Genomic DNA, 27823 nt, shown 5'->3' with positions numbered 1-27823 from the left:
GAGAGTGGGCCACCAACTGCCTTGGGGAGCAGGCATGACTTTGAGGAGGAGGCGAGGTTTGGGCTCGAGGCGAGGTTTGGGCTCACGTCCAAGTTCTCTGGCTTATGAAACAGTATTCTACCCTTCTTTTGCACATCATATTTCAGATGTGGAAAATAATTCAGGATTATAAAATCCAACAGCCCCATTTTACAGAAGGGGACACTAGAGCCTGGAAAGTGAGGTGCCTCCCCTAGTTACCTATCAGGTTGCTGAGAAAATAGGTACCAAAGCCCCAAATTCGTGGTGACAGAAAAAAACAAAACAAAAAAAAAAAAACCTGATTTTTTTTTTTTTAAGATGGAATCTTGCTCTGTTGCCAGGGTGCAGTGCAGTGGCACAATCTTGGCTCACTGCAACCTCCCCCTGCCAGGTTCAAGCAATTCTCCTGCCTCAACCCCTCGAATACCTGGGATTACAGGCACCTGCCACCACACCCAGCTAATTTTTTTTATTTTTAGTAGAGAAGGGGTTTCCCTATGTTGGCCAGGCTGGTCTTGAACTCGTGACCTCATGATCTGCCCTCCTTGGCCTCCAAAAATGCTGGGATTACAGGCATGAGCCACCGCACCTGGCCAAAAAACTGATCTTAAGCAGGTGTTTCCTCTGGGGTTGCTAGAGGGTGGTCACAAAGACAATCTATTCCAGGATCAGAGAAAGGCAGGGGACTGCTGGGGAAGAGCCTACGTGTCCACTTCTTTTCCCAGCACCAGGGATGAGTGCTCTGCCATCTCCAGAAACCAGAATCAACCAACTCTCCACTCCCAAGGAGGCCCCTGACCACTCACCCAAGCTGGGCTTCTTCCTTTCCTGGGTCTGTGCATCCCAAAGGAAAGTGAGAGCTGACATTTTGAAAAGAAATTCAAGTTAGGAGAAAAAGAGAAGGGAAGCCCATGAGCTGCCTATTGATACAGAAAAGAAAAGGTCTTTATATTCTTCATGTTGAGCAGCCCTAAATTTCTTCCCATTAATTACACTTATGCACATGTGCGCACACACACACATATGCACACACATACACATATCCTGGGAGCTGACCATAGCACACCTCCACTGGAAATGGGGAATCAGTGAATTGCACATGTGGGATTTCTTTTTAAAGGGAGATATTGATCAGATAAGCTGTAATAGCTCATGTCTAAATGCAGGCTCCAGTTGTAAAGCTCTGCAGTACAGGGAGATAATGATCACCCACTTATTGGGAACCATATCTCAAATATGACGGCTGACCCCTAAGGTGCTCATAAATACACAAAATGCATCCACCCCTTGAGATGACACCGTGTTTACTCCCCACTACCTCCTCAGGGGTAGAGGTAAGTGGAGAGTGTCCACAGGGAGGTAGAAATATCTCTGGGAGTCTCTAGTGGGCTTAGATTTAGCTCCTCAGAAAGGCTATTATTCTATAAGATATTTCCATACGCTTGAGTGATGATTTCTGTAACAAAGAAGAAATCAAAAAGACCTGACTATCCAATCCTCTGATTGCTTCACTGTAATGCCTAAACTTTCTCTTTTATGACTTCTAGCCTTCCCCGGAAGGTCTGCCTTCAGACACGTGACCTTCAGGCACATGACCCACACTGGCCCTATGAGATTGAAGTCTCTTGAAAGCAAGCCAGAGAAGTCCTATAACAGGTGAAATTTGACCCCTGCACCCTGGTTGTGAGCACAGGCCATGGAAACAGTGCTAGAGTGAGGGCTCATACACTCAATTACTAATGCTTCATCTCAGAATGATTCTTTCTGGTGTCTTTTTCAATGAGATTGTAGGGAAAATGAATGTGTAAGAGAAACAGAGGGAGAGCCAGCAAGCCACAGTCACAAAAACCCAGTTAGACAAACCCATCATTGCAGGGCCTTATAGAAAAGTGTCTTGGCATTGGAAAAACAACTCAACAAATTACAGCAGTTCCCCTGATCCTTGGCTTCACTTTCCATGGTTTCAGTTACTGCAGCTTCAGATCAACTGTTGTCCAAAAATAGGAGAGTAGAGCACAATAAGAAATTTTTGAGAGAGAGACAGAGGAGATAATGTTCACATAACTTTTACTACAGTATATTGTTACAACTGTTCTATTTTATGATTATTATTACTGTTCATCTTTTACTGTACCTAATTGATAAGTTAAGCTTCATTATAGGTATGTATGTGTATTAGTCCATTTTCACACTGCTGATAAAGACATACCTGAGACTTGGAAGAAAAAGTTTGATGGACTTACATTTCCACATGGCTGGGGGGGCCTCACCGTCATGGCAGAAGGCAAGGAGGAGCAAGTCATGTCTTACACGGATGGCAGCAGGCAAAAAGAGAGAGCTTGTGCAGGGAAACACTCCCTTATAATACTCTCAGATCTTGTCAGACTTCTTCAGTATCACAAAAATAGCACAGGAAAGACCTGCCCCCATGATTTAATTACCTCCCACCAGATCCCTCCCACAACACATGTGACTTCAAGATGAGATTTGGATGGGGACATAGCCAAACCATGACAGTATGCATAGGAAAAAACACAGTATATATGGGGTTCAGGACTATCTGCGGTTTCAGGCATCCACTGGGGGACTTGGGACACATCTCCCAAGGATAAGTGGGGACTATCATATGGCCCCAGTTCTCAAGAACCAAGAGCTTTGCTTCTGGGCATCCCAAAAAGGAGAGCAGACCACAAAACAGGATACAAAGTCATTGTGTTTTAGGAGGTGGGGCTGGGGATTTTCATGTAAATATTTATTAAATGAAGGCATTTAACTACCTATGGAACGATGAAAGCCATTTGCTAAAAGCAACACTTCTTTCAATACTCATTTTGAAGTTTCTATGTGTGTTTTGGGACCATCTGTGGCCCAAGCCCACCAGATATCTCAGTGATCTTTCATTCATCATGAAAACAAACTATCCTTCTAATGGGGAACTAATGTCACTAAATTGAGCAGTTTTCCCTGGAGAGGGGCATTAAGCCAAGCACACATTCTGCAGGCCAGGCTGTAACCAATAGCGAGCTGTAGCAATGCACCCCTTCTAGGGGTTGCTGAGCATAGCAGCCAAAGACAAGCTTCAGCTCAGAATCCTAAGGGTTGAACCCATAGCCTTCTCCTCATTAGCTTAGCTGCCAAGAGCCTCATGTTCTTCTCTCTGAGAAGCAGACAGGGCCATGGCACAATGACCTGGGGATAGTCTGGACAGGCCAGAGCTCTAGGCTAGTCTACCAAGAGAATTGTAATTCTGCAGATGGCATTATCACTGGGGGCTGGTTTAGCAACCAACACCAGACCCATGGGAAATCCCAGGGAAGCATCTCAGCATTGCGAACGGTAACAACCAAAACCTACTGGGGTGCCACCTCTCTCCTTTTGTACTTTAGCTCCAGAGAACCCCAGTGGCTACCTGTCAGGGGCAGATAAATCCCATGCCACCAGTCTATCAATCCCAAATCCTACTCTCCCTCCCAGAGTTTGTGACAGGCAGCCTCAGCTGCCACAAGGGCTGTCCTTGAAGTGAGGAACGCCACGATGATTAAGTTTGTGTGTTTTCTGGTGGGTGCTGGGAAGCAGTGGCCCTGCTCCCCAGACTGAGTTAGGGGGTAGGTCATTCCCTCGTTAGTGGAAATAAATTTTATTAGCCCCACTCTCACGGCCATGTATCTTCCTCTCTTGCTCCTCAGGTCTGAGTGTGGGTCTGGGTAATGTTGCCTGCGTGTGGGATAAATCAGTCGAACAAATCCCATTATATTTTGGAACACTGACAGAGACACAGTAATGACACAGAGACCAGGGAAGGGAGTGGGCTGCTTCTCTCCCACTGACCCCATTTCACGCCCATAGGGCCACACATACTAGGGAAAACGTGTAAATTGAGAGACCGGATGGAGAAGAGCTCTCTCAGTTGTCTCTTTTTCCTTCTCTCCACTGACTTTCTTGATAAAAGAAACAAGCCTGATGTGGTGATGTGCAGTCCTTCCCTTCCGCCTTACAAAACTGAGGGACACATGAAGGTAACAGCAGTAAGCACTGGCTCAAAACGTGTCTTAGTGTCCAAATGCATTCTCTTATCATTCGTAATCTGCGCTATATAGAAAGGAAGGCAATTGGAGGGAGGCTGAGGTGGGTGGATCACCTGTCAGGAGTTTGAAATCAGTTTGGCCAGCATGGTGAAACCTTGTCTCTACTAAAAATACAAAAATTAGCCAGTTGTGGTGGTGTGCGCCTGTAATCCCAGCTACTCGGGAGGTTGAGGCAGGAGAATCACTCGAACCTGGGAGGCAGGGGTTGCAGTGGGCCAAGATCGTGCCTTTGCACTCCAGCCTGGGCAACAAGAGTGAAACACTGTCTCAAAAGAAGAAGGAGGAGGAGGAGGAGGAAGAGGAAGAGGAGGAGGAGGAAGAAGAGGAGGAAAAGGAGGGGGAGGAGGAAGAGGAGGAAGAGAAAAAGGAAGAGGAGGGGAAGGGGAAGGGGAAGGGAATGGGGAAATAATAATAATAAAGGCAATTGGAGCACATCCTAGGGCTTGAGATACCAAACATCACACCTGATTTAAGCACAGCCCAAATCTCTCAAAAGCAGGTATTGGTGAAGAAAAAAAAATTCTAAGCATGAAATCACTACAATATTATTATGCCCCTTTCTGTCCCCTTGAGTGGTTATTATAACTAAAGGAGGAGACACAGGATGACACTATGAAGATGTTAGAGTGTCCTATGAATATAAGGGGCTGTGTGTGTCTATCATTATTAACATCTGTATATTTCTCTTTCCTTATGAGCTTCCGTACTCTTTATTAAAAGGATACTTTTTTATCATCTCCTTCTTGAAGATAAAATGTGTGATTCAAAGCAAAAGGGAAACTGCTTGCCCAGTGACATCTCACAAACTGGGACTGGCTGAGATCCAAAGATCCTGACTCCCAGACCAGTAACCCAGCCAAGACGCCACCCTGTGAGGATGACAGGAATTGAAAGGAAGGCCCAGAAATCCAGATCTGGATTGTTAAGTAGGGCTGCTCTATGTGCCCATTGAACAAGAGGTCCAGCTTCCCATTTTGGCAGGGCTATCTCATACTGCATGAGGCGTGTGTGTGTGTGTGAGAGAGAAAGAGAGAATCTCACTGTACTTGCTGCTGAGCACAGTGTGTGGGGTGAGGGAGAACAAGTCACAGAAAGAGGGAGACAGAGAAAGGCTAAGAGAGGACTATGCACCAGGAGTGTGAGTGAGTGAGCAAGAGGAGAGAAGCAGAGAAAGCAACAGACAGACAGCAATGAGGAGGACAGACATCAAGGACAGAGAGAATGGGTGTGTGCATGTGGGTGTGCTACAGGTGTGCACGCCACTGTGCTTGGGCTCATGACATGCAGTCCACAGCTCAGTATTGTGAGACCCCACATCCTCAACCCTAACTCTGTGCTGAGCTCTCCTGGCAGCCGTCTGTGTTAAAATTCAGTCTGTGTGATTCCTGGGTCCCGCCTCACCCCCCGCTGACCCAGTGGCCTCCAGGATGGGCATCCTGGGGGAGTACATCCAGCCTAGGAAGCCAGCCTTAACTTTGCTCCTGCCAAACCCAGCACATCCCCCAGGGTTCAGCCACCTGTCACACAAAGCACCATGCACACTAGGCTGGGATGGGACTTTCACTGCAAACCCTGCTGACCAAAAAGAGGGAGGTGGGTGGGCCTTTCACCTAAATACCTGAGACAGGAGCCATCTCCAAGAGAGAGTGGGAAGACTTGATTCTATAAAGATTGGGGCTGTGATATGTCAGGCACCCAGTGCTAAATAAGAAATCTGGAGTACAGGGTCATGGGCCATGAGAGGTGGGCACTCAGACCACTGTGTGAGATTTTTGATGCATGCATTTATTGGGACATGAGTGTGGCATGGACCACGGTGTGTGCGGCAAGTGTAGCGGAGATGAGAGAGGAGGGATGGTGCAGGGAAGAGGAGGAGTTCCCGGTCTAGAGAGGACAAGAGCTGAGCAGAAAGAGCACGCCTTGTCTAATGCCATAAACAACAGGATACAACCCCATCGAGTCTGAGCCCTGTGCTTCCTGCTGACAGGGAAAAGAAAATACCCCAAGAAGACCTGCAGAAACCAGGCGCCGGAGCCTGGGATGCCTGCCTGGCCATTCCGGATGCTCACTTTCGTGGAGGTTCAGGATCTCAGGCGCCAGATCAACCTGAATGACCATCCAGACTGGGACGTGAGGCCAGCCTGAGTCCAAGGGGGTGACCCTGTCTCCTGCTCAGGACTGCCATGCCTAGGAAACCAGTGAGTCAAAGGAATGGCACCTGGAAGGGGACCTCCGTCGCCACCCAGTCATGCACACAGCAGGGCAGGAAGGGGAGCTTTGAGTTAAAAAGGAAAAGCTCCATCTCCTGTGCCTGTGTGGCCCTTGTGGGACTGCACAGGGCTGGTGGGTAAACCCCAGAGTCAAGTGGAAGCTGGGTCTAGCCATGGTTCTCAATGAGAGGTTTCTGGAAATGTGAGAGGTTTTCTTGCCTCACAGCGACTGGGAACTTCCACTGGCGCTCAGCACTCTAGGGCCCCGGATCACAAATACCCCCCAATATCAGGCAATCCCGGCACCATGAACTGCCTACCCCGGACACTGCTAGAACACTCTTGTGAAACACCACGAGAAGAGCACCAAGCTGAGAATTAGGATACAGAACAGCTTTCAGTTTACTAATGACATGACCTTGAGTGAAACACTTGAGTTTTCTGTTCCTCTGTTCCCTCAACTGCAGAGGATGCCTGCCCTTCCATTATCCTACAGTACTGTCGGGAGAAGAAAAGGTGTGTGAAAGCCCTTGTTAACCATCAAGTACCATGCAAACTCCAGTGTCTTATTTCCAGACAGGCGGGAAGCCTCTGCCCTCTGCTCCCACTACTGGGGTTTGACAGGTGTGAGTCAGTGATGCTAGATAATAGTTTCTGCTCCAAGGACCCAAATTTTCTAGTTGAAGGACACTCAGGTCAAAGCTTGACAGAGAGATTGAGAAGCTGATTTCTGTACCTACTGCATGTCACCTTTCTCCACACCACCTAATCGGTACTATGGCCGAGACTATCTGACTCCCTTACCCATGGCTCAATTGGTTCCAAAGTCAGGGAAGAATGAAGTGGAGTGAACGACAGTCACTCCCATGACCGGGCCATATGGTGTGCATCTCTCGCCTCCACTGTGTGGGCTCCTGGAGACAGATGCCATTCCATGATGCTTGATATCCACCAGGAGGCAGTGCGTTGCCAAGCCCTTTCCTAGGGCTCCAACATGTTTCACCATTCATTAGTTTATTTGGAGGCGCTAGTTCATTAGTGTTGGATGAGGTTGCCCCAGGAGGCTGAAGAAAGGAGAGAAGGTATAGATAACCCTATGCCTGGGGAATTCTGAGATGCCAGGTGCTTGGTCAAACCCAGCATCTTCTCCAGCCAGCTGCCCACTCCAAGTCAGGAGTGTCACGTCCCCCCAAGAGAAGGACAGAGAGCCATCGCCTTCTCCTGCATAAGGCCCTGGCACATGACAGAGGCCACAGGTATGGGCTCCTCAGCCTTACTGTCTGTCACATGCTCTGCAGACAGGCGGTCTCAGGGAGCCTGGATGGCAGCCTTCAAAAGGGGCTGAGGATAGAGATGCACCAAGGATAAGCCACAGAAACAGAAATGAAATCACTGCCATTCCCCACATGAGTGCTCATTAGCTTGACCTCTAGTCTTGTGAGTCCCAAGACAAACTGGGGCCCTGACAGACCCTCTAGGACCCCCCTCATACCCATGTCCTCATGAGATCCTTAGAGTTACTTGCAGATACTAACCCACTTGTTTTGGGAGACCTCTCTCCACCCAGGCTGGAGAAAGCCAGGACAGGGGTAAAGCACGGCTCAGAGGGCAAAGGCGGAAGCTGCTGCTCCCACCCTCCACTGACACCAGAAAGCCCCAGCTGCTTCCCCAGCCTCCACACTCTGTGCCCACTCAGGAATGTGCATTTGCAACAGGCCTGTTTATGTCCACAGCAACACATTCCCATGAGGAGGCCACTCCTGGCCAACCAGCCCTCATCTCCGATGGGAGCACGGCCAGCCTTACCTGATTCACCTGAAGTTGAGGCACCGTAGAGCTCTCTGGGGGCGGCTGTGGGTCAGCAGGTTCCACCCCCATGGCCCAAGACTTTTCCCTCTGCCCAGTCCTCAGGCCTCGGCCTGCCCAGTGCTCTGTGGATGCTTCCTGGCACCAGGGGCCTTGTAGTAGGGGTTCTTCCCATTCCTTCCTATCCCCCGAATGAACATAACCAAAGCAGGTGCTGGGACCTTATGAAGGAGGCAGGTGGCCCAGGAGTTATGCGGATCCCGGCTCTGAGTTCTGGAGGCGTGAGTTCAGGGGGAAGAATATGGGTCTCAGGATATGAAAAGGGCTAGAAAAGCCTGAAGAGCCACATGAGAGGAGCATTCTAACTTAGAGAGCTGGTACAGCCTAGAGCACAGTCGACATTCATTGCTAGTCAAATCCCTTCTTCAAGTTTGTAGAGTTGCAACTATGACAAAACCCACAGGGAACCCCTTGCCCTACAAAACACAAGTACTAAAAGCCAACCTCCTGGGCCTTGCCCTGCCCTCTGCCATCTTCCTACAGCAGGAACACCACAGGATAGAGGTCATCTGGGACTGAGTTCCCACTTCACAGGGCTCAAGGGAGAGTCAGACTCCATGACAAGCAAGAACTCCAGAGTTCATCTTGTTCATCCTCCACCCCTAGGCAGGAAGGGAACAGGAAAACTAAACCAACAGCCTTGTAAATGGGTTGAGGAAGAGCTGGGTTTGCAAATGGTGCCATTGTGGCAACACAGAGCCTGGCCTGGCATGAAACACGTGTGGTCTGAGCCAACTCCAAATGAATGCTGGAGCAAAGGAACTCAGGTATCTGCCAAATCAAAGGAAACTGATACTGTGCATTAAACGGCAGCCTGGCCTTTCTCAGACTGGCTGGAGAGATAGCCCCAGCCCTGTGCAGAGTTTCTGGCCTCCTCCTTTCTACTCTCAGCCCTGAACTTGCCTGTAACTTGAAAGGACTAATTAAAGCCAAAAGAAAAATCAAAAGCTTGTTATCTGGCTCCATTACTCCCCATCCTGGCATTAGCCTGTCTTGCAAAGCTGTTTCCCCTCTGTTCTCTCCAAGGCCACCACACGGTGTTAGGACCTGCAGCTCTGCAGACTTCCATGATGAACTTGGCTTTTTGTATTGTGGCAGGAAGCAAGGGCAGCATGAACACTTGCCCACGACGGACCCCTGCAGCTGATTTTTCTCCCAGGAGCATCACCCAGAAAGTCAGGGTTTGAAGCAAGTTTTCTACAGGAAACTGTCAGAGATTGCCAACCCTTCTGGTCTCAAAAGAACTAGTTGTTGTTTAGTAAGTACATGGCCTAAACTTGCCATCTTCTAACAGGCCTGCATATGTGTGCATGCTCGTGGGGAATTTATTACATGTATACATGTGTGGGTAACCTGCAGGTAAGGGGGATTCTCTTCAATTGCTGGCTCTGTCACTCACTCCTAACATGTGTGACCTTGGGCAATTCATTCACCTTGCTGAGTCTCAAGGTGCTCAATGTAAAATGAAGTTTTAGGCCAAGGCCTTCTCAACACCAGCATTCTAATACATCTCACATAGACCCATGTTTGAGTGCATAATAGACATATGTCCAGCACAGCCTCTGTCATTAGCTGCCTTCATTTGGGAGCATTCCATGCCCCCACAAGTTCATAGCCCTGTCTCATGGACTCTCTTAAGTGGCTCCGCTACTGCCCTAAACAGAGGGCTCCAGGAGGCATTCCCAAAGGTTAAGTCACCTGCTAGGAAGGCTCAGTAGATACAGTGGAGTCCCCTCCATTCTCTGGTCTGGCTCTGATTTGTCAAATTTTTCCTGCCCTGCTTGGTCCATAGCACCTCTCCTGTTTCCTTTGTGACATCAGGGGACTCCTGGCTTTTCAAAACCTCTAAGAAGAGATGACATCTTTTAGTTTCAGCTGGCCCAGTGCCTGGAAGACTTGACAGTGGAAAACAGGCTGAGCCTAATGCCAGGGCGCCATCTTTCTCCTCTCTCTTCCCTACCTCTAACCCAAATCCCAAAGACCAGAGTGATGGCCTCTCTACACTCTGGCTGGGGAGGGTGCCAGTCCCCTCTGAGATCTGCCTGGCACATAGTTATACTTTATGAAAGGAAACTAATGCTTTTTTAAACAACCAAAATACATTTCCTAATATGGAACTCCACCAAAGTTTAAGGAGTCAAGAATCACATCAGTATGGATGTGTACTTCTGTCTGATGGATACATTTTCCTTTCTTCTTCTCCCCAAATTAAAATTACAGAATTGATGTTCTCAAAGTAGGTTCATAATCTTTAAAATGCACAGTTACAAAAGGAAAAGGACAAGAGCACAGAAGATGCTGATAGCTGAGCCTTCCAAGTCGCCCAAAGAATGATTGTGAACAAACAGGACCACTGTGAAGAGGAACAGAGTCCAGCTACAAGAAGGCAGATGCTTTTCATGGTGCGGCACACATCAGCTAGGCTACGACAGGCAAGAGTCTGTGTCCCCTGCTTCACCTGGGGTCACCCAGCAAGGCCATACCCACAGGCCATGCGAAGACCCCTAAGCCAACCCTTCTCCTGCTCTCCCTCTGGTTCCCCGCAGCTCTCCCATCATCCCATGCTGCTCTCGGGCTGCTTCCTGACTTTCTCACGTCTCTTCCAAGGCACTGTACACACAGAAGATGCTCAATAAACATGATTTGTCCCTTCCCATCCCTTTTCTAAGTTAGCTTTGCTTTCTCTATGTGTTCACTGCACTCTTACCTAACTGTGCTCTCGTTTTAGCATTTGCTAAAGACATACAAAAGGCTAAAAACACACTTCTCCTGAAATTCCATATCTATCCCAAATGTAGGCTGACTCCTCACATTCTCCTCTTCTCCTATCCTGTGGTTTTATTCTAAGCTCCCAGGAAGGTTATTTGCAGGCTTGGTGAGTACAAAGGGCGTGTACACATCTTGCATTACAGCACACTGTGATCTAGACTCCAGCCATGCCCGGTCCCTACAACATCCATTTGACACAATTCCTACCTATTTCCAGCACTCCCCCTCATAACCAGTGAGCCAGTATGGGGCAGAGGAGAGTACTCTGATGGGAATTTATGTTTTAGTTCCCGCTCTGACTCTTATACACTCAATGTCATAGTTGCAGAATGTTTGGTGACACTCTGGGTCCAATGAGACTCAGAGATGGTATGGGATATATTCGCCTCATCTGCAAAAGGGGAAGGATGATACACACCCCATGGGGGCTACAAGGCTGGGGTTCTTATCCTACACTCCCAACCATCCCCACCCACAGCCCTCCCTGGACTCACCGCACTGCTGCAGGGGATGTCCTTCACCTTTAGCCAGGCCAGGTCCAGAGTGCCCTCGCCCCGGTAACAGGACTGCAGCCGCTCCTTAATGCGATCATTGATCTGCTTCAAGATGAAGATGCACAGGGCTGACTCATCCAGGGATTTCATTTTCCGCTTCTGGCCCTTGGAGAAGACGGTGAAGAGCAGGTCATCATCCGAATGGACTCCAAGGGTCCTGCCGAGCATGGCCCCCGCTTTGGACAGGTAGGCAGCCTGCAGAAGGCGGTACTCCACCCCACTGCGCTCACAGCCAATGGGCACCTCTACATAGGAGTTGAAGGCTGTGTCCTCCTTGCAAAGCCTCACGAGCTTGGATGTATATACCTGCTCCTTGGTGGTGGAACCTGGTGGAGACACCATCTCAGGTTGGAGGGTCAAAAAGTAGACAAAGTTGCCACTGCTAAAACCATAGACATAGTAGATGTCAAAGTCAGGGATGATGGTGAAGGTGTCTGAAGGGATCTTAATCATCGAGGCCACAAACTCATCATGGAAGACGTATGCGAACATGCCATCCGCCTCAGAGTTCTTGGTCAGTTTCCGGCTAGAGATGGTGGGAAAATACTCAGGCTTCCCATCCACTGCTGTGGCAATGAACAGCTTGTCATCCAGGTTGCTGTAGGAGACGATTACTCCAAAGACTGAGCCACTCTCGTTGACGCCTGACAGATAGTGCTCCTTCTTATGATAAGGCTCCCCCAGCTTGAAGAGGTCCTCCAGCCTCAGCAGCTTGCAGATGCCTTGGTACAGGCTCCCACAGGCAATCAGCCTGTTCTCCTTGTAGTCTATGAGGAGCATCTTGTTGACATTGTTGGTGGTGGTCAGGGGCTCATTGCAGGTCTGGACGATGCGGGGTGGGTAACACTTTGGGTTGTCCTCATCCGGCCCTGTCTCATGCGTCACCAAGACCTTCAGGTCGCTGGAGAGCTTGTAAATCCGATTGACAGCCCCCAAGTAAATGTGTCCTGTCCTCTCATCCACCACCAGGTGATTGAAACCCTCGGTGGGCTCCCCTCGGAATGTGACAAATGACCGCTGCTTCTGGGACAGCGGGGCTGGCTGCCGGGTGAGCAGTGTGGAGGAGCCCATGCCCACCATGAGGAGGTGGGAGAGCAGGCAGGTCCAGTTCCAGGGCATGGCTTTCATGGCAGAGGCGGGTCCCAGTGGCACAGCAGCACTCAGGCACGGTCGTCCCCTCGGAGGGCCAGGACTCAGCAACGCAGTCTCCCCTACTGGAGAAAGGAAAGACTATGAGCTGGATAACAGCGCCAGCAGCTTCATTTCACCCCACGGCTTGTCTGCCTGGGCTTTCAAAATGTTCTGCACACACTGAGCAGAACTGCACTGTTGGGGGTGCTGGAGGCTGACTGAGTCGACCCCCACCACAGGCCTGTGACACAGTCAGAGCTGGGTGGCAGCGGCCCCAGGAGGACACATCAGTAATGATAATGGTGGTGATGATAATGACATGATAATAATAGCAGTGATGATGATGATGATCATGATCAACAGCCATTATCTACTGAGTGCCTGAATTTGTGTCAGACACTGTCCAGCACTGTCACCCGGGTCAGGTGCCACCAGCAGGCAGCATCCACAAAGACTGGCTGCAGGAGAAGAGGGAGGGAGGGAGGGCAGGAGGCGGGACTGCCTGCATTGGCTGCAAGCTTTGTCCCGTGTTCCCCACAGCAGGCCTCTGCACACAGTTATTCCGTCTCCAGGCTCTCTGAACCACTTCCTGCTGGACCCCATCTGGCCGTAGAGGTGGTAATGGGGACCTCACTATTACTATCCCCCCATACTACACTGCCTCTTAAAGAGCCACACTTTTATGAACAGCCTCTTTATTAACCTTTTCTCAAAGGACCAAATTTGTGTGTGCTGCCTATTACCTGCTGGGACCCTGACTGGTAGACCTCCGAAGTACATCCTATTGTATCCACATTTTACAGCTAAGGAAAGCAAGCTTAGGGAAGTCATGTAACTTGCACAGCTATAAGTGGTAGAGTAGCTCCAAATATGAATAGCGTAAATGTGCACAGGTTCACAATCTTAACTGCTAAACCATCTCAGTTCACCCCAGCCTTGCACGGATGGGGCTGTACCGTGGTCCCTGTGAAATGCAGCAGAAGAGTTAAGGTTGATCCGTTTGTGGGGGCTGTCCATTACAGCCACTACCTCTGGTTCTCTGTGTCCGTACCTACTACTGCAGGAGAAACTTTCCTCTGTGCCTCCTCTGCCGAAGGAAGAGGCCAAATTAAAAACCCACATCCTCAGTCTCTTCACACTGCAGCAGCAACCAGATCCTGTGGGTTCGCTGCCCAGCCCTGAGCCCTAATGTCATTTTCACAAGGCAGATCTTGGCTTCCTCCCCTAGCAGGGCCGCCTCTGAGAGGTTTTCATTAAAGGGAGAGAAAAAATGCTTTGAGAAGCGGTCAAGCAAATAAATAAACAAACAAATACAAAACTCCCCAGGGAACAAGATCACCTCCCATCCTGAGGGTCTCTTTCTATTCAAGATGCTTCCTGTGTATGTTCCCATTGGACAGCTTTATGTTTCTTCCAGTTTGGGAGAATTCAGGGCAGGAATTGCCAACGTCCTATCTAGGGGTACCTCAGCTCTGTGGAATTTTTCTCATTCACCCCCAAACACCTCAAAAGTGGAGAATGAGAAGAGGTAGACCACTAAGCAATGGAAAATTCCCCAGCAGGGAGCAAACACTAGGTTAGATGGAAACCAAGAGAAGAAGGAAGAAAACCAAATAAAGACTTTGCATTGTCAGTCAGCAAACTAATGAAAAGCACAGGTCTTCTCCAGTCAATATCCGAGGAGGAAGACTGGTTAGTGGAGCACACCACAACCAAGAGCAGTGCTGCAAGCCAAGGGCCTTCATTCATTCACCTATGTGGTCAGTATTTGCTCAGAACACACACAAAATGTGCAAGATGCTGTAGGGCCCAAGGATCAGATTCTCAAAGAACGCGTAGTCACATCAGGCCAATACCACCAGAACCTGAACTGATGCGCATGATGAAAAGTCACGTGGCATACAAGAGAGTGCTTTGGAAGTTCCTAGGAGGAGGAAGACTTCTAAGTTGGGGTGAGAGAGAGCAAAGAGCAGGCTGCAGCAGGCCTTGGGGAGGGCATGGAATTCGGGCTGAGCTGTGAACTTGGAGAAGACAGGCAGAGCACGAAGGCAAAGGCTCCCCTCTAGGGGAGGGGTCTACATAGCAGAAGCGTGGGCATATCACATGAGGGTGTGTACAAGGAAGAGTACATCTGGAGAACACAGTTCATGAATGAATCAGGTGGAAGATGAGGCTGAAAAGAGAGAGCTTCAGCCTTGCCAGGATATCACTGGCAAGTTGAGACTGAAATGCAAAGTGTTGAAGAAAGAAATGAAATTGTAGAGGAAAAGAGCAAAGGCCCGCAGAGAGCAGCCTCTCTCTTTCCATTTAGCCTTAGCCTTTGCAGAAGGAGAGTTTGGAGCTGAGGGTCTGTGAGCACCACAAGGGCAGGGCTGGGTCTGTCTCGCTCGTCAACACATTCACAGCTGGACATAGAGAGGAGGCTCAACAACTATTTCCTGACTGGCAGAAAGAGGGGCTGGAAGCATAGAGGCATATCAATATCTGTGGAGCATTTACTGCACCCCAGAGCCCATGCAAACACTTTCACATAGCTTGGCTCACATAATCCTCACTACTGTTCCCTGGGGTCAGAACTGTCTTATTCCTGTTTCAGGTGAGGAAACTTTAGCTCTGCAAGGACACTGGTTAATACATAGCACAACTGGGTTTGAAGTCCAGGTTTCAGTCACTGCAAAATCCATACTTTTCTAGAAAAGCACAATTCCAGAGCCCAGAAGATAGAGCACTTAGAAGCCCTTGTTAACTCATGGAAGCCCTAAACAGAAATCCTGGGATATCACCTACCAGTATCAGGAGAAAAACAAAGTCCTGTCTGACCCTCAGGGGCTAAGCTGGTAGATAACACCGATCAGGTGAGCTCTGTGGTTTACCTCTGAAAGTATTAATGACTGTAAAGCAGCAGCCACATAGAGCCTCTGCCCAGCACAGTTAAGTGCTTAGGAAATGATAGTTGCTGTCATTGTTATCGTTAGCAAGATTAAAATAAGATTAGAAAGATTAGGATTATGATAATGAGATGGTACTTGGTGGTACATCTCAAGATGAGTGATGAAGAGTCAAGATGGTTCATCTTGAATTTCTTGTGCAAAGTCAAATTCCTATCAAAGACGAATCTATACGGTTTTTATCTGAAAGGGATAATCCAGTTTAGTGTTTCCCAATCCCTGATTTTAGAGACAAGGAAATTGAAATCCAAGAGGTCAGATGAAATTGCAAGAGGTCACACATTGAGTTGAAGATGGTGTAAGATCGGGTCTCACACTGTCCGTCCCATGCTCTTTCCACCACCCCAGCCTCTCTTCTGACTTTATGTGAACTCACTCCAGCAGCTGCTTCCAGCCTTTGTCTGAGAGACTGCTCTTTGGGCACCATATGCTCTGCTGGCTACCAGGGCTCTCAAAGCATCTCTGCCAACAACCAAATTCCAGCAGGGCTGATAATCCCCCTTTCAGACAGGCAGGTGCAGGTCGGGGCTCAGCCACCAACTTTTCTGAGGAGGGAACTTCGCACAGTCTCTGTATCACAATGTGCCATATGCTGGGGAAAGTGTGCATACCCCACAACCTGCCTTACTGTACACACACATGGACCCATGGCCAATCAACAGCTCTCTAGTCTGCAAGAGGCGAGATGAAGAATCCTATGATTATGAATTTACTGAGCAGAAAGGTGCCATGGCTCATTCTGCATCTTCTATTAGGCACTGAAATGAGACACAGTTATGCATCTCAAACACTTATCGCCTCATCTGGAGATGGTGAGATTACTACACCCGGAGAGGAGGGGGGCCCACAGAAACAATAACATGTACTGGGAATAACCAGCCTCTCATTTTACACACCAAGAAAGGGACTGATTAGGAAACAAATAAGAGAGAAATGGAAGAGAAAGGGGGAAAATAAGGATGCGAGCTCCAGCTTGCCTCACCGAAGACCCCACAAGGCACCACCACAGAAGTGACCCCTGCCCAGCTTGGGACACACAGATATGCAGAGCCACCAGCCCCCTGCCTCCCTGACCTATCTAAGGCTGCTCCAATCTGGCAAAGCAAGAGTTTCCAGGGAGGTTTCCCTTCCAGGACGTCAATTCTTGTAAGCGGTAACCCCAACCTAGGAAACCCCCACCCCAATTTCAGAGCCTACCCACCATTTCACTCTCAAGTCACCATTTAGCTAGTGTCAAAACCAAGTATTGGAAATTGCATTCGGCCCAACTCTGATCCTTAAAGGTAAGTAATGGGACCAAATGAGCTTCATGATTGCCCCAAAGGATTCATTGAACTACAGAGGGTGGGTAAGAAGGCAGGAGAACCGAAAGACCCCCCAAACCCAACCCAAACACGCCACAGTTTTCCCTTCTTTGAAATCAGATTTTAATTCTGAGTAGTCTCGGGGGAGATGGGACTCATTTATAGAGGCTGATCATCATTTTGATTAAAGAAATTGGGGCTGTCTTTGTTTTAGGCAGCAAGTTTCAAAGAACTGAAACTAATTTTCATGAAATAGTACCATCCTCTCAGATTCCTGAGTGGTAGAAAGGAAAGTTATTATAGAGTCGTTTAAAATAGCAATTACCCTGTGAAATTACTTTAGAGTTTACAAAGTGTTTTCATGGATATTACCTTGTTCTGCATTTCTTGTTCATGACAATCCTGTTAGGTAGATGAGGTATTTATAAGTATGCCCTCTAGAAATAAGGAAACCGAGGCATGAACAGGTACAGGTCTTGGTGGAGGTCACACACAGTCACTTTGGGCATTGGAGAGCTGAGCTCTTCAGGCCTCACTTGGTTATTCACAATACATTCCCTGGCCCCTTGGACAGAAGCCTGGTCCTCAGACCTTTTGCTATGGGGTAATAGGATTCTCAGAAAATGTGTCCTAGGATAGCACTTCAAAATTCATGTCACAGCACACCATGAACTAGGTGAGTCACAGGTGCTTTTTTTTGAGATGGAGTCTCCCTCTGTCGCCCAGGCTGGAATGCAGTGGCATGATCTGGGCTCACTGCAACCTCCATCTCCAAGGGGTTCAAGCGATTCTCCTGCCTCAGCCTCCCAAGTAGCTGGGATTACAGGTGCCCACCACCATGCCTGGCTAATTTTTGTACTTTTAGTAGAGATGGGGTTTCACTATGTTGGGTCAGGCTGGTCTCGAACTCTTGACCTCAAGTGATCTGCCTGCCTCAGCCTCCCAGAGTGCTGGGATTATAGGTGTGAACCACCACACCTGACCAGGTGCTCTTCTTAATGAAATAAAATAGAAGGGAAAATATTAGTATGTCACATAGAAAAGATAAGCACTGTTTGGTGAGACTTTTGTTTTACCCACTATATAGCAAAGTACATACTGAGTGTGGTGTAAATATGTGTGATGTAACTGGGTCCCTGGGATGGTTAATTTTATTTGTCAACTTGGCTGGGCCACAGTGCCCAGAGAGTTGGTCAAACATTATTCTGGAAGTTTCTGGGAGGGTGTCTTGGCATAAGATTAACATTTAAAGTAGTAGATTTTGAGTAAAGCGGAATGCCCTCTGTAATGTGGGTGGGCCTCATCCAATCAGTTGAAGGTCATGAATAGAACAAAAGACTGGCCTCCTCTGAGCAAGAGGGAACTCCACCAGCAGATGGCCTTTGGACTTGGATACAACATTGGCTCTTCTCTGAGTCTCCCATCTACAGGCCTACCCTACAGGTTTTGAACCTGGCGCCTCCAAAATTGTGTGAACCAATCCCTTAAATCAATCTCTCTGTCTCTACACAGACACACACACACACACACAGACACACACACACACACATATCCTCTTGGTTCTGTTTTCTTTGAAGAAGCCCAACTAATACAGTTATGGTCAAAAAAATTTGAAACACACTTTCAGAGACAGTGCATACCTGTTGTTTTTGCTGTCATTCATTTATCCTCTGGGCATCTGTGCCTTTGCCCTCTCTCAGCCCAAACACTTCTGCTGGAATTGACTCCACCTCTGGTTCAGAGCCTGAGCCACTCAGCACAGAACAGGGGTGGGGGAGGGCAGAGTGATTGGCTCAGCAATGAGAAACTGGTTAAATCAGGTCTCTGACAAGCAACAGGCTTTGGATGGGGATACTGTGGGAGAAAGTTCTAGCTCTTCCACCAGATGTGACCATGGAGAAGCAAGGGCCTAAGAACTGCTGGTGCCATCTTGTAATCACAGGGGTGGGAGCAGGGGACAGGAGCCTGGAAGAATGAAGCCAAAGTAGTGAGAAGAGCAGAACTAAGCCAAAGGATAGAGAGTACTAGGTCCCAGGCCTGACGACATCCTATAAATACCTCAGTTGTGTCCACTGAAACCAGCTCTATGCCTGTACTTTCAAAAAAAATTCCCCTTTTGCAGCAGCCAGTTTGGGTTCGGTTTTCTGGCACTTGCTAATATAAGAATCCTAACCCATACAGAGAAAAATCCCAAAGACTACAGTGTCTCCCACCACAACCTCTTTAATAGACTATTATTCCATGGGTTCAAGTGAGCAAGCCAAACAGATCTGTGCCTTCCACTGCCCACAGAGATAAACTACGGTTTTACAGATAGTGAGGCATAATCCCAGGTGATGTTTGAGTGTGTATGCATGTGTACGTACCAACTTTCAGAATCAAACACAACACTTCCCTATCTGCCGAGCATTTGCCTTAGGAGCTGCACCAGCGGCCCTCTTGGGAAGTCTTCACCAATTCACGCCTCCGTGCCCTGAGTTAGACTCACTGTTCAAATGAAGCGTTCTCTGATCAAGCCACTGGTCTAAGACGCCCCTACTATATATTAGTGCAGGAACCAGTGCCACCAGAGTCTCACATTTTACAAACTCTGTGATATTTGTCCATTGATGCTATCCCCTAGTCTAAAAATATGAGCTCCTCGAGGACAATGATTATATTTTACCCCTCTTTTCTCCAGTTGCAAGCTCAGAGCCTGAAACACAGTAGGTATATAATAGATGTTTGGAAACATGAATAAATGAATGAAGGAATGCTCCATAGCAGAGTATATGAGATGCCAGTGGGTATCACGTACGGCTAAAGTACAAAGTAAATCTTGGTGCTTCAAGTAAATTTTTGAGCCAGTCAGTTCAACAGGGACCAACCTAAATAATTGGGTGTACCCTCTTCTAAACCAGGGCTTATAAATACTTAAAATACTCCATTTTGTCCTTTTAAAACATGAGTTCAAATGCATCAGAGAAACTACACCTTTCATATATGATTTACGTAGAGACCAACCGGTCCACCAGCTGGAATATCATAAAAAGTTGTCTTGTGTTAGCAAACTGGACTTTGAGACCCACCGTCCTATGCAGCAAAGGAAATCAGTATGGACCTGGTTGAACAGAAGAAGCTGAGCCTGAAAATAAAATTGCAGATAGAAAACAGACAACAACAGAAAACAGCCACAATGCAGGAGATGCCAGTTGCTAGAAGTCAGCATGCACTCACGTATTCAGCCAACGACTATTGATGGAACACATACCACATAAGGAGTTCTGGGCTGGGTGAAAGGGTAGATACATTCCAGAGCAAAAAAACAGTGTCCCTGCCAGGAGCAGTGACTCATGCCTGTAATCCCAGCACTTTGGGAGGCCGAGGCAGGTAGATCACTTGAGGTCAGGAGTTTGAGACCAGCCTAGCCAATATGGTGAAACCCCATCTCTCCTAAACAAACAAACAAAAAAATTAGCTGGGCATGGTGGCACATGCCTGTAGTTCCAGCTACTCGGAAAGCTGAGGCAGGATAATCACTTGAACTTGGGAGGCAGGGGTTGCCGTGGTGAGCCAAGATCGCACCACCGCACTCCAACCTGGGTGACAGAGCAAGACTCCATCTCAAAAAAAAAAAAAAAAATCAAAAAAACAAAAATACACATACACACACACACACACACACACACACACACACACAAAGAAAAGAAAAGAAAAAGAAAGTGTCCCTGCTCTCCAGAGGCTGAGGCCCCTCTAGCTGTCCCACTGGTAAACTCTGCAGATCCTCCCCTTCCCAGCTCCTATTAGAAACCCAGAACTTCATCATCTCCCTTAGTCCTTCCTACAACGCTGTACAACAGGTCATTTCACCTCAATTGTGCAGGTGGGTTGGGAACAGGAAGCTAACTTTTCACAAAAAACATGGGCTTCCCTATGCATTAGGCTGCTGGTATGAAGTCAGTGAGAGGTGGCCACCAGCGATGGATGACATTTCCCAGCCTCTCCATTTCCACATGGTATTCAGGTGTGACTGTGTGAATAGCAAGGTTATGGTGACATTTCCATGCCAAAGCAGGGAAGAAATAAGTATGTCTTCTCTACAGTTTCTTTCACTACCCAGCTGAATAAAAAGGACCCTGAGGCCCTATAGGATGGTGGAGCCTCAAGATGAAAGATTTGTGCACCAACCAGGAACATCAGACAAGAAAGAAACCTTTACTGTGATAATACTGAAACTGTGGATTTGTGTATGAAAACAGTTAGCCTCACCCTAACTCACAGGCAGAAACATAGCAAGCTCACCGCAACTCAGAGCTGGGATTCAAATCTAATGCTGGGGGGCTGCAGGTCTCTGTTCTTTGTGGTACATCAGGCTCTGGCCCTAGGAAGAGTTCTCTTTAGATGTCAGCAGCCCCCTCCCTTATTCCCAAAGCCAGGTGGCAAGTAGCCAAGCCCAGAGAGAGAGGAGACGGCCAAGCTAACATATACAGGATAGAGAAATCTTCCTGCGTGATGGCCATTTCCAAGTTTGGGGCCCAGGGAGGCAAGTGTGTGTGCAGCTGAGGGCAGTGAGGGAGTTGGGGAGCAGCAACAGGCCCTCATTTCCATTTCATCTAAGAAACTCTAAACCCTCATTGATGCATGCAAACAAAATGGACACATGTTATTTGTAGATTTCTACCCCAATCCGCAATCCATGCATTCAGAATAGCATCTTCAGTAACACTGGTATTTTTTCATGTCTGCATTGTTTTTACTTTCAACTCTTGGATTCTAGAAGTAGGAGCCATGAATTATTTTACATCTTTCCCTGGAGAATTCTATTTATACCCATCTAGGGCACAATCATGCAGCTCACTACAGTCTGGGGCCCGTGACAGACAACTGACCCCATGTACTTGGCCACCTCACTGCAGCTCCATCCGCTCCGGCCTTCAATGTTACCCCTGCCCCTTGTTGCTGGCTATCTCAGAAATGAGTGTCACATTCATCAAAGGAAAGAGCCAGAGGGTAGGGTTGACACAGCACAACCCATCACTACCACTACCACTAGGGGGAAAAGTCAAGTCAAAGCAACTGTTTTCCCAAGAGAAGGTCACTGCTGGCTTTGGGCAGTCTCAGTGTGGGTGGGGCTTCATGGGGTCAGAAAGCAGCAGTCCAGCAGGGCCCATGGGAGCCCTTCCAGTGTGCTTCCCTCTGCCTTTGCTTCTATTCTGAGAGACGGGAACTGTGAAACTGATGACTGGTGGGAGGGCTAGAGAAAAGTACAAAAGATGGGGAAGAGGGAGTGATAGAGGGCCAGGCACTGATGTAGAGTCTTGGCGCCGCCAGGCAACAAGCCTGGTCCCAGGGAAATCCAGCACCAAGCTCAGCTACGCAGGGCTCCCTTCATCCTTACTTCCTAGTTTATTAACAGGGGCTGAGGAGAAGTGATTACCATGGACAGAGCCTTTGGACCCAGCCTGGAAGAAGCCTCTGCAGGAGGCTGAGCCTGTGAGCCTCTCCATTCAGAGATCAGGTCCCAGCTGGACCTCTGAGGCATTTATCCATGGTTTCCATGCCTTCCTTCCTTTCCCTGCCCCAGGACTCCTTGTCCTTGGCCTGCAGGGTGTTCCTTCAGGGTACAAAACCACGTCTCCCTGGCCAAGTCTGCCGTTCCCAGCAGAGTCGAGCAGGAGCTCCAGCTGAGGCCCAGGCAGCCCCATGTGAAACTCTCCATTACCACGTGGAGATCGCCTTGAGATTCCAGGCACTGTGCCTCGGGGCGGGGGAGTCGCTAGGCAATGGCTTTCTTTACTCCAAGTGTGGCAGCGAGGCTTTAAAAACACAGCACTCTCAATAGGATCCTGACTTGGGGAGGATAGAATCCTAAACTTCTTTCCAGCATTTCACTTAAAGAAACAGTCCAGCCAGGAATTTGGAGTCAGATGTCCCAGCTGGAGTTGGCGTCAAGACCTGCTCTACAAAATGGCACAGCCTGGCACCTATGTGGTCACTGTCTCCTACCCAGCCCATGAGGAACACTCTATCCAGGGTCTGTCCACGGGTGCTGGCTCCTGGTCTCCAAAGGGGATCCACTGGCCTCTGAGTGCACAGAAATGGGGGCACACCATGGAAAGTTGCTAAGCTGCAGCAAAGGGAGACTTGCTGTCACTTCTGCTGCCCCAAGACCTGGGTGGACATTGTGGCCACAGAAAAGGGGCTTGGGTGTCACCACAGGCTGGGGATAGTCACCTCTCCAGGAATGCCTGTCTCGTGCATGTGGCCTGAGGCTTGCCCAGCTGACATTTTCATCAGGACAGGAGGCTCACTGCATCCCTGCCTGCCACTCTAACCTACACTCCCTGTAGCCTCTCCAGCTGCTCTGGCCTGGCCCCAGTAGGCAAAGCCACATTCGGTGGTCTTCACCCAAATGAGCTCCTTGCTCTCCTTTCATGGTCAAGGGAAGAAGTGGGATGTTCTTAGCTCACAGCCAGTCACGCACCAGCCAGTGTCACCCATAAAAGTCTCCTCTCAGGATCGCCATGGCTGAGGATACTATAGGCATCAGGAATGGTCATTCTAACCAGACACATCCTTCTAAGTGACAGGCCTTCTTTCCTGTTGCCTCAGTTTCCCCATCTGTAAAATGGTGTTTCTGGAAATAGGACGGGGAAGAGAGATCACCCAGTTTCTTCTTGTGCTAAATCCAGAGTGAGAGTGAAATGTTGTGGCTTCACAGAACACAGGCCATCATTGAGGCTGGGAAGTTTCCACAAACGGCCTTTGTAGAGGTGTAGGGCAGAGCCACGTGATGTGATGATTACAACACCCGGGGGTGGTGTTCACCGGGAGACAAAAAGCTGGTGCTGAAGTTTCTCTCCAAAGACTCTTTGCATCTTTGCTTAAGTTGCCTTTTTAGCTGCCTGAATCTAGGTTGTGGGGAGCCTCAGGAGTGCCTGCCAGGGTTGAATTCCACAGCCTGCCCTCAGAGAACTCTGGGTACTCATCTGTTAAGTGGACATAAGTCACATGCTTTGGAGTCTATTTTCTCCCTCAGATAAAAAGGACCAAGCACATTCTTAACAGCTCAGGTGTTGGCCCATTTCACTGAGCCTGACAAGCAAGTTGATCTTTCCAGGAAGGGCCTTTGCTTCTTCCGGCCTCTGAGGACCTCAGTCCACAGCAGGAGGCCAGCAGGAGGCTTCCAAGCATTGAAACTCTCCCGCCCACCCAAGGGCTTAATTTAGACCCCTCAACAGGTTGACTCTGCCAGCATAATCTGACCCATTTCATTTCCTACCCATAGCAAGTAAGAAAAAGAAATGGAAATATTCCCTTCCGCAGACTGGTGTGGAATCTCTAGCTAGACTTTTCTAACTGTAAAAACAGTCAGTGGGTTTAGAAATGATAATAATACATGCAAGGTTCTGGAAAAACCAAGTCGAGAGTCCACACACTCAGATCCTTGGGCCTCAGCAACTCTCCGGCCACCCCTCCACTCCTAAAAGGCCTGGCCACCCCCACCAGCCCCTGTCACAGCCTCCCCAACAGCTCAGCCACCTACCTTCTAACCCCACAGAGTCTTCACTCCAGGAAGCCCATAATCCCACCAAACATTGGCACTGCGGGGGAGCATGCTATTTGGGGCTCACTCAGCCAAATGACAGTGCTTCTGTTGTCACCAACATCTAGTGGGAGCGCCTCACTCCAGGCCCCTCTTGTCCCTGTACCCCCTCTCTTCTTTCTCAATTCCCCGGAAAATCAGGAAGTGAACAGTTGTCTCCCTTGCTGGTCTATATTCATGTAATTAGTGCTATTTAATTCCACGATGAGCCAAAGCTCATAAAATACAAAACATATTTCAGCTGTGTGCCGAAAATCTTGGCAGAAATCTCCGCTGCAGCCGGAAGCTGAACAGAGCTATATTTGCTCCTTTAAAAAAAAAAAAAAAAAAATTCAGAATGACTGCAACAAAGTTTTGGAGCCAGGCACTACTACCTGAGAATATGTAAGGGGGTAGCAGAATAGAGGATTTTAGGACATAAAGTTTGGAAATAATCTCTGTTACTATGACAACACTAAATTTAAGAAATATTTAGTATTGATCAAGTAACAAGTGTAACATATAGTGTACATGCCAGAAGAACATGTCATACATCGTAAAGAGGTTGTTTTGGGCCCACTCATTCCTTACTCCCAAGAATTAACACGTGCTTTAAGGCTTTGGGTCCCAGTCTCCGAGTCATCCTGCCTCTCCCACTGGGCACACACCTGTAAGTCAAATGGCCAAGGAGATGTGCAGTTTCTGTCAATGATTCCAAATTAACTAACACACCCCCATCTCCCAGCTCATTTTCCCCTCACCTCTGCACTGTGATGAAACCTCACCCTATCTCTGTGTTTGTGCCAGCAACACATGGGCAAGGAGCAGGAAGTCTCATCCCCTTCCTCCCCAACTTCACAAAGCTGGGCATAGAAGGGTGAAGCACCGGGGACGCCATCCTCTCAGGTACCCGTGACTGTAAAGTAGATGTGTCCTCAACAAGCCAACCTCTACCCCTGAAATCAACACCAGGCCCTCTCGCCAATACTCCTGACATAACAGGTTCTCTCCCATGGCACCCCTATGACTTGGTCATGCCCTCTTCCTTTTTCAGGTGACAGGAATACAGAAAGAAGCATGTTGGTGGAGGGCCCAGGGCAGGGCCAGGCAGAAGAGGGATTCGTGTTGGATGCTGCTGACATCCCCCTTTCAGGACCTGCTGTGTGTCCATGGGGAAAGAGAGGCCATGAGGTGGACTGAGGTGTGATAAAGGGTCAGATCCACTGCAAGACCCAGGAGGCCTTTCAGTAGACTCAGTAGCTCTTCTGAATCCACTCTGTGGATCAGTTCCACGGACAGAAACACAGCAAGCTCCATGCAGAGGGGACAACACCTGCCAGCTCCCACTGCCCTCCTCCTCTTATGCCGCCCGAAACTCCATCATCAACGCAACCATCACCACCTCTCATTGGTGGAACACTTTGCCTTCTCTAAGCTCCTTCATAGGCAATAAACCACTCATGGCTTCAAACATACATGACCACCCCAACCCAACCCATTAGGGTCATTGCTGAGGCGTGACTTTGGGTGTCACAGAATCTCATTAACTAGCCCAAAGTCATACCTTTCTTCTGTCTACACCTCAGGTCTTCTGTTGATCTGATACTTTCCTAATAAACTCCAAAACTGGCTGGGTGTGGTGGCTCACGTCTGTAATCCCAATACTTTAGGAGGCTGAGGCAGGCAGACTGCTTGAGCCCGGCAGTTCGAGATTAGCCTGGGCAATCTGGTGAAACCCCATCTTTACAAAAAATACAAAAATTAGCCAGGCATGGTGGCACATACCTGCAGTTCCAGCTCCTCAGGAGGTTAAGGCAGGAAGATCACTTGTGTCCAGGAGGCAGAGGTTGCAGTGAGCTGAGATTGTGCCACTGCACTCCAGCCTGGGTGGCAGAGGGAGACTCTGACTCAAAATAAATAAATAAACACACCCCAAAGTCACTCACCAGAGTCATCACTGGGGATTGTATAGCAAAAGTGAGAAGGGAAATTGATCTAGAAGGCCCATAATAAATGCACAGATGTTAACTGGGAAGAGAGAAAAGCCTTCTAACCTGTTCTGGCCTGTCACCTTGGTAGGCCTTGATAACTTGTGCACAATGGAGCTCAAGGAGGTGGCACCATTGGGCAGGCTCTCGAGGGCCAAGTGCTAGTCTGAAGAAGCTAACCAGCAGGCAGGGAAGATGGCCCATGTCTTCATGCATTCATTCACCAACACTTATTCAGCTCCCTAGACTCTACACTGGGAACCTGCATTCTGGGGGTGCAGCAATGAGTAAGACAACAAAGTTTTTGGTCTCATGGAGTTGACATACAAGAAAAACAACTATTTTCAGATAGTGTTAAAACCTAAAACAAAAAAGAAGCAAAGTCATTTGCTACAAGATAACTGTTGCAAGCATGACCTCAGAGAGACCAACCCTGGCTTCTGTAGTTGGAATAGCCACGGTTGGTATCTCTGAGGTGACGCCTGCAGGGGGACTGAATGGCCAGGGGGAGCCAGTCATGCAAAGATTTGGGAGAGGAGCTTTCCAGACCAAAGGAAATGTAAATGCAAAGATACTGAAGCAGACTTGGCACGGAAAAGGCAGAAGGCCGAGGGGCTGGAAGACCCAGATAAGCATGGAAGGATGGGTGATGGGGTGGGAGAGAAGAGAGACAGCGGATGCTGGAGGGGTATATTCCAAATGGCAGGAAAAGCCATGAAAAACTTCTAAGCAAGGGAGTGACATAGTCAGGGTCTATGGCTTGCAAGCTCAGTCTGGCTGCTGTGTGGAGAATGGATTTTGGGTGGAAGAGGAGTTCACTGAGGAGAGACAGCAGCCTGACTCAGGTGACAGTGTCATTAAACAAGACTGGTTGCTCCAGCAGGGGTTGCTGGTGATGACGGAAACGAGGGGGGTGGAAGAGAGGCACTTAGTCACACCTCCTTGATTTTTGGATCGAGGGTCTGGGTGGGTGCTGGTACCACTTAACTGATATAGGGAAATCAGGCAGGGGAGCAGAGAAGGCAAGAGTTCTTTTTAGGATGTCAAGCGTGAGGTTGTCTAGAGGGCCCACCCGGCCCAGGTTGATGCTCAAGAGAACAATCAAGAGAGGTGACTCACAGAGAACCACACTGTGTGTTCTGCAGAAGGCATCTCATGTAAATGCTCCCAGGAGGATGCTAATGTCATCCTCATTCTCTGGATGAGAAGCTGATTCTCAATAATTACAATGAAGTGAGGCTAAGATACCAACCTAATCCTGCAAAAAGCCCCATAGAGATGGGGACCTTGTAACTGGGATGGGCTCTGGGTAGATGCAGAGATTGTACCAAGGGTCCTTGGCTGGAAGAAGGGGATGTCAATGAAAGTATTTTACCTAGGAAC

The 27823-nt window shown here is 48.6% G+C and overlaps 1 protein-coding gene across 1 annotated transcript in view; it reads right to left on the bottom strand.

Annotated features, from left to right (window-relative positions):
- The window catches only part of PLXNA4 (plexin A4), a 455015-nt gene that overhangs the window by 377835 nt on the left and 49357 nt on the right, over positions 1-27823 (bottom strand). Inside the window, exon 2 of the mRNA XM_021936279.2 lies at positions 11446-12719. Within this exon, the coding sequence (XP_021791971.1) occupies positions 11446-12633 (1188 nt within the window). The 5' untranslated portion in view covers positions 12634-12719. The remainder of the gene's footprint in view (positions 1-11445; positions 12720-27823) is intronic.

This window comes from Papio anubis, chromosome 4 (assembly GCF_008728515.1).
Source record: "Papio anubis isolate 15944 chromosome 4, Panubis1.0, whole genome shotgun sequence".
Lineage (NCBI taxonomy): Eukaryota > Metazoa > Chordata > Mammalia > Primates > Cercopithecidae > Papio > Papio anubis.
This window is presented reverse-complemented; position numbering and strand designations above follow the sequence as displayed.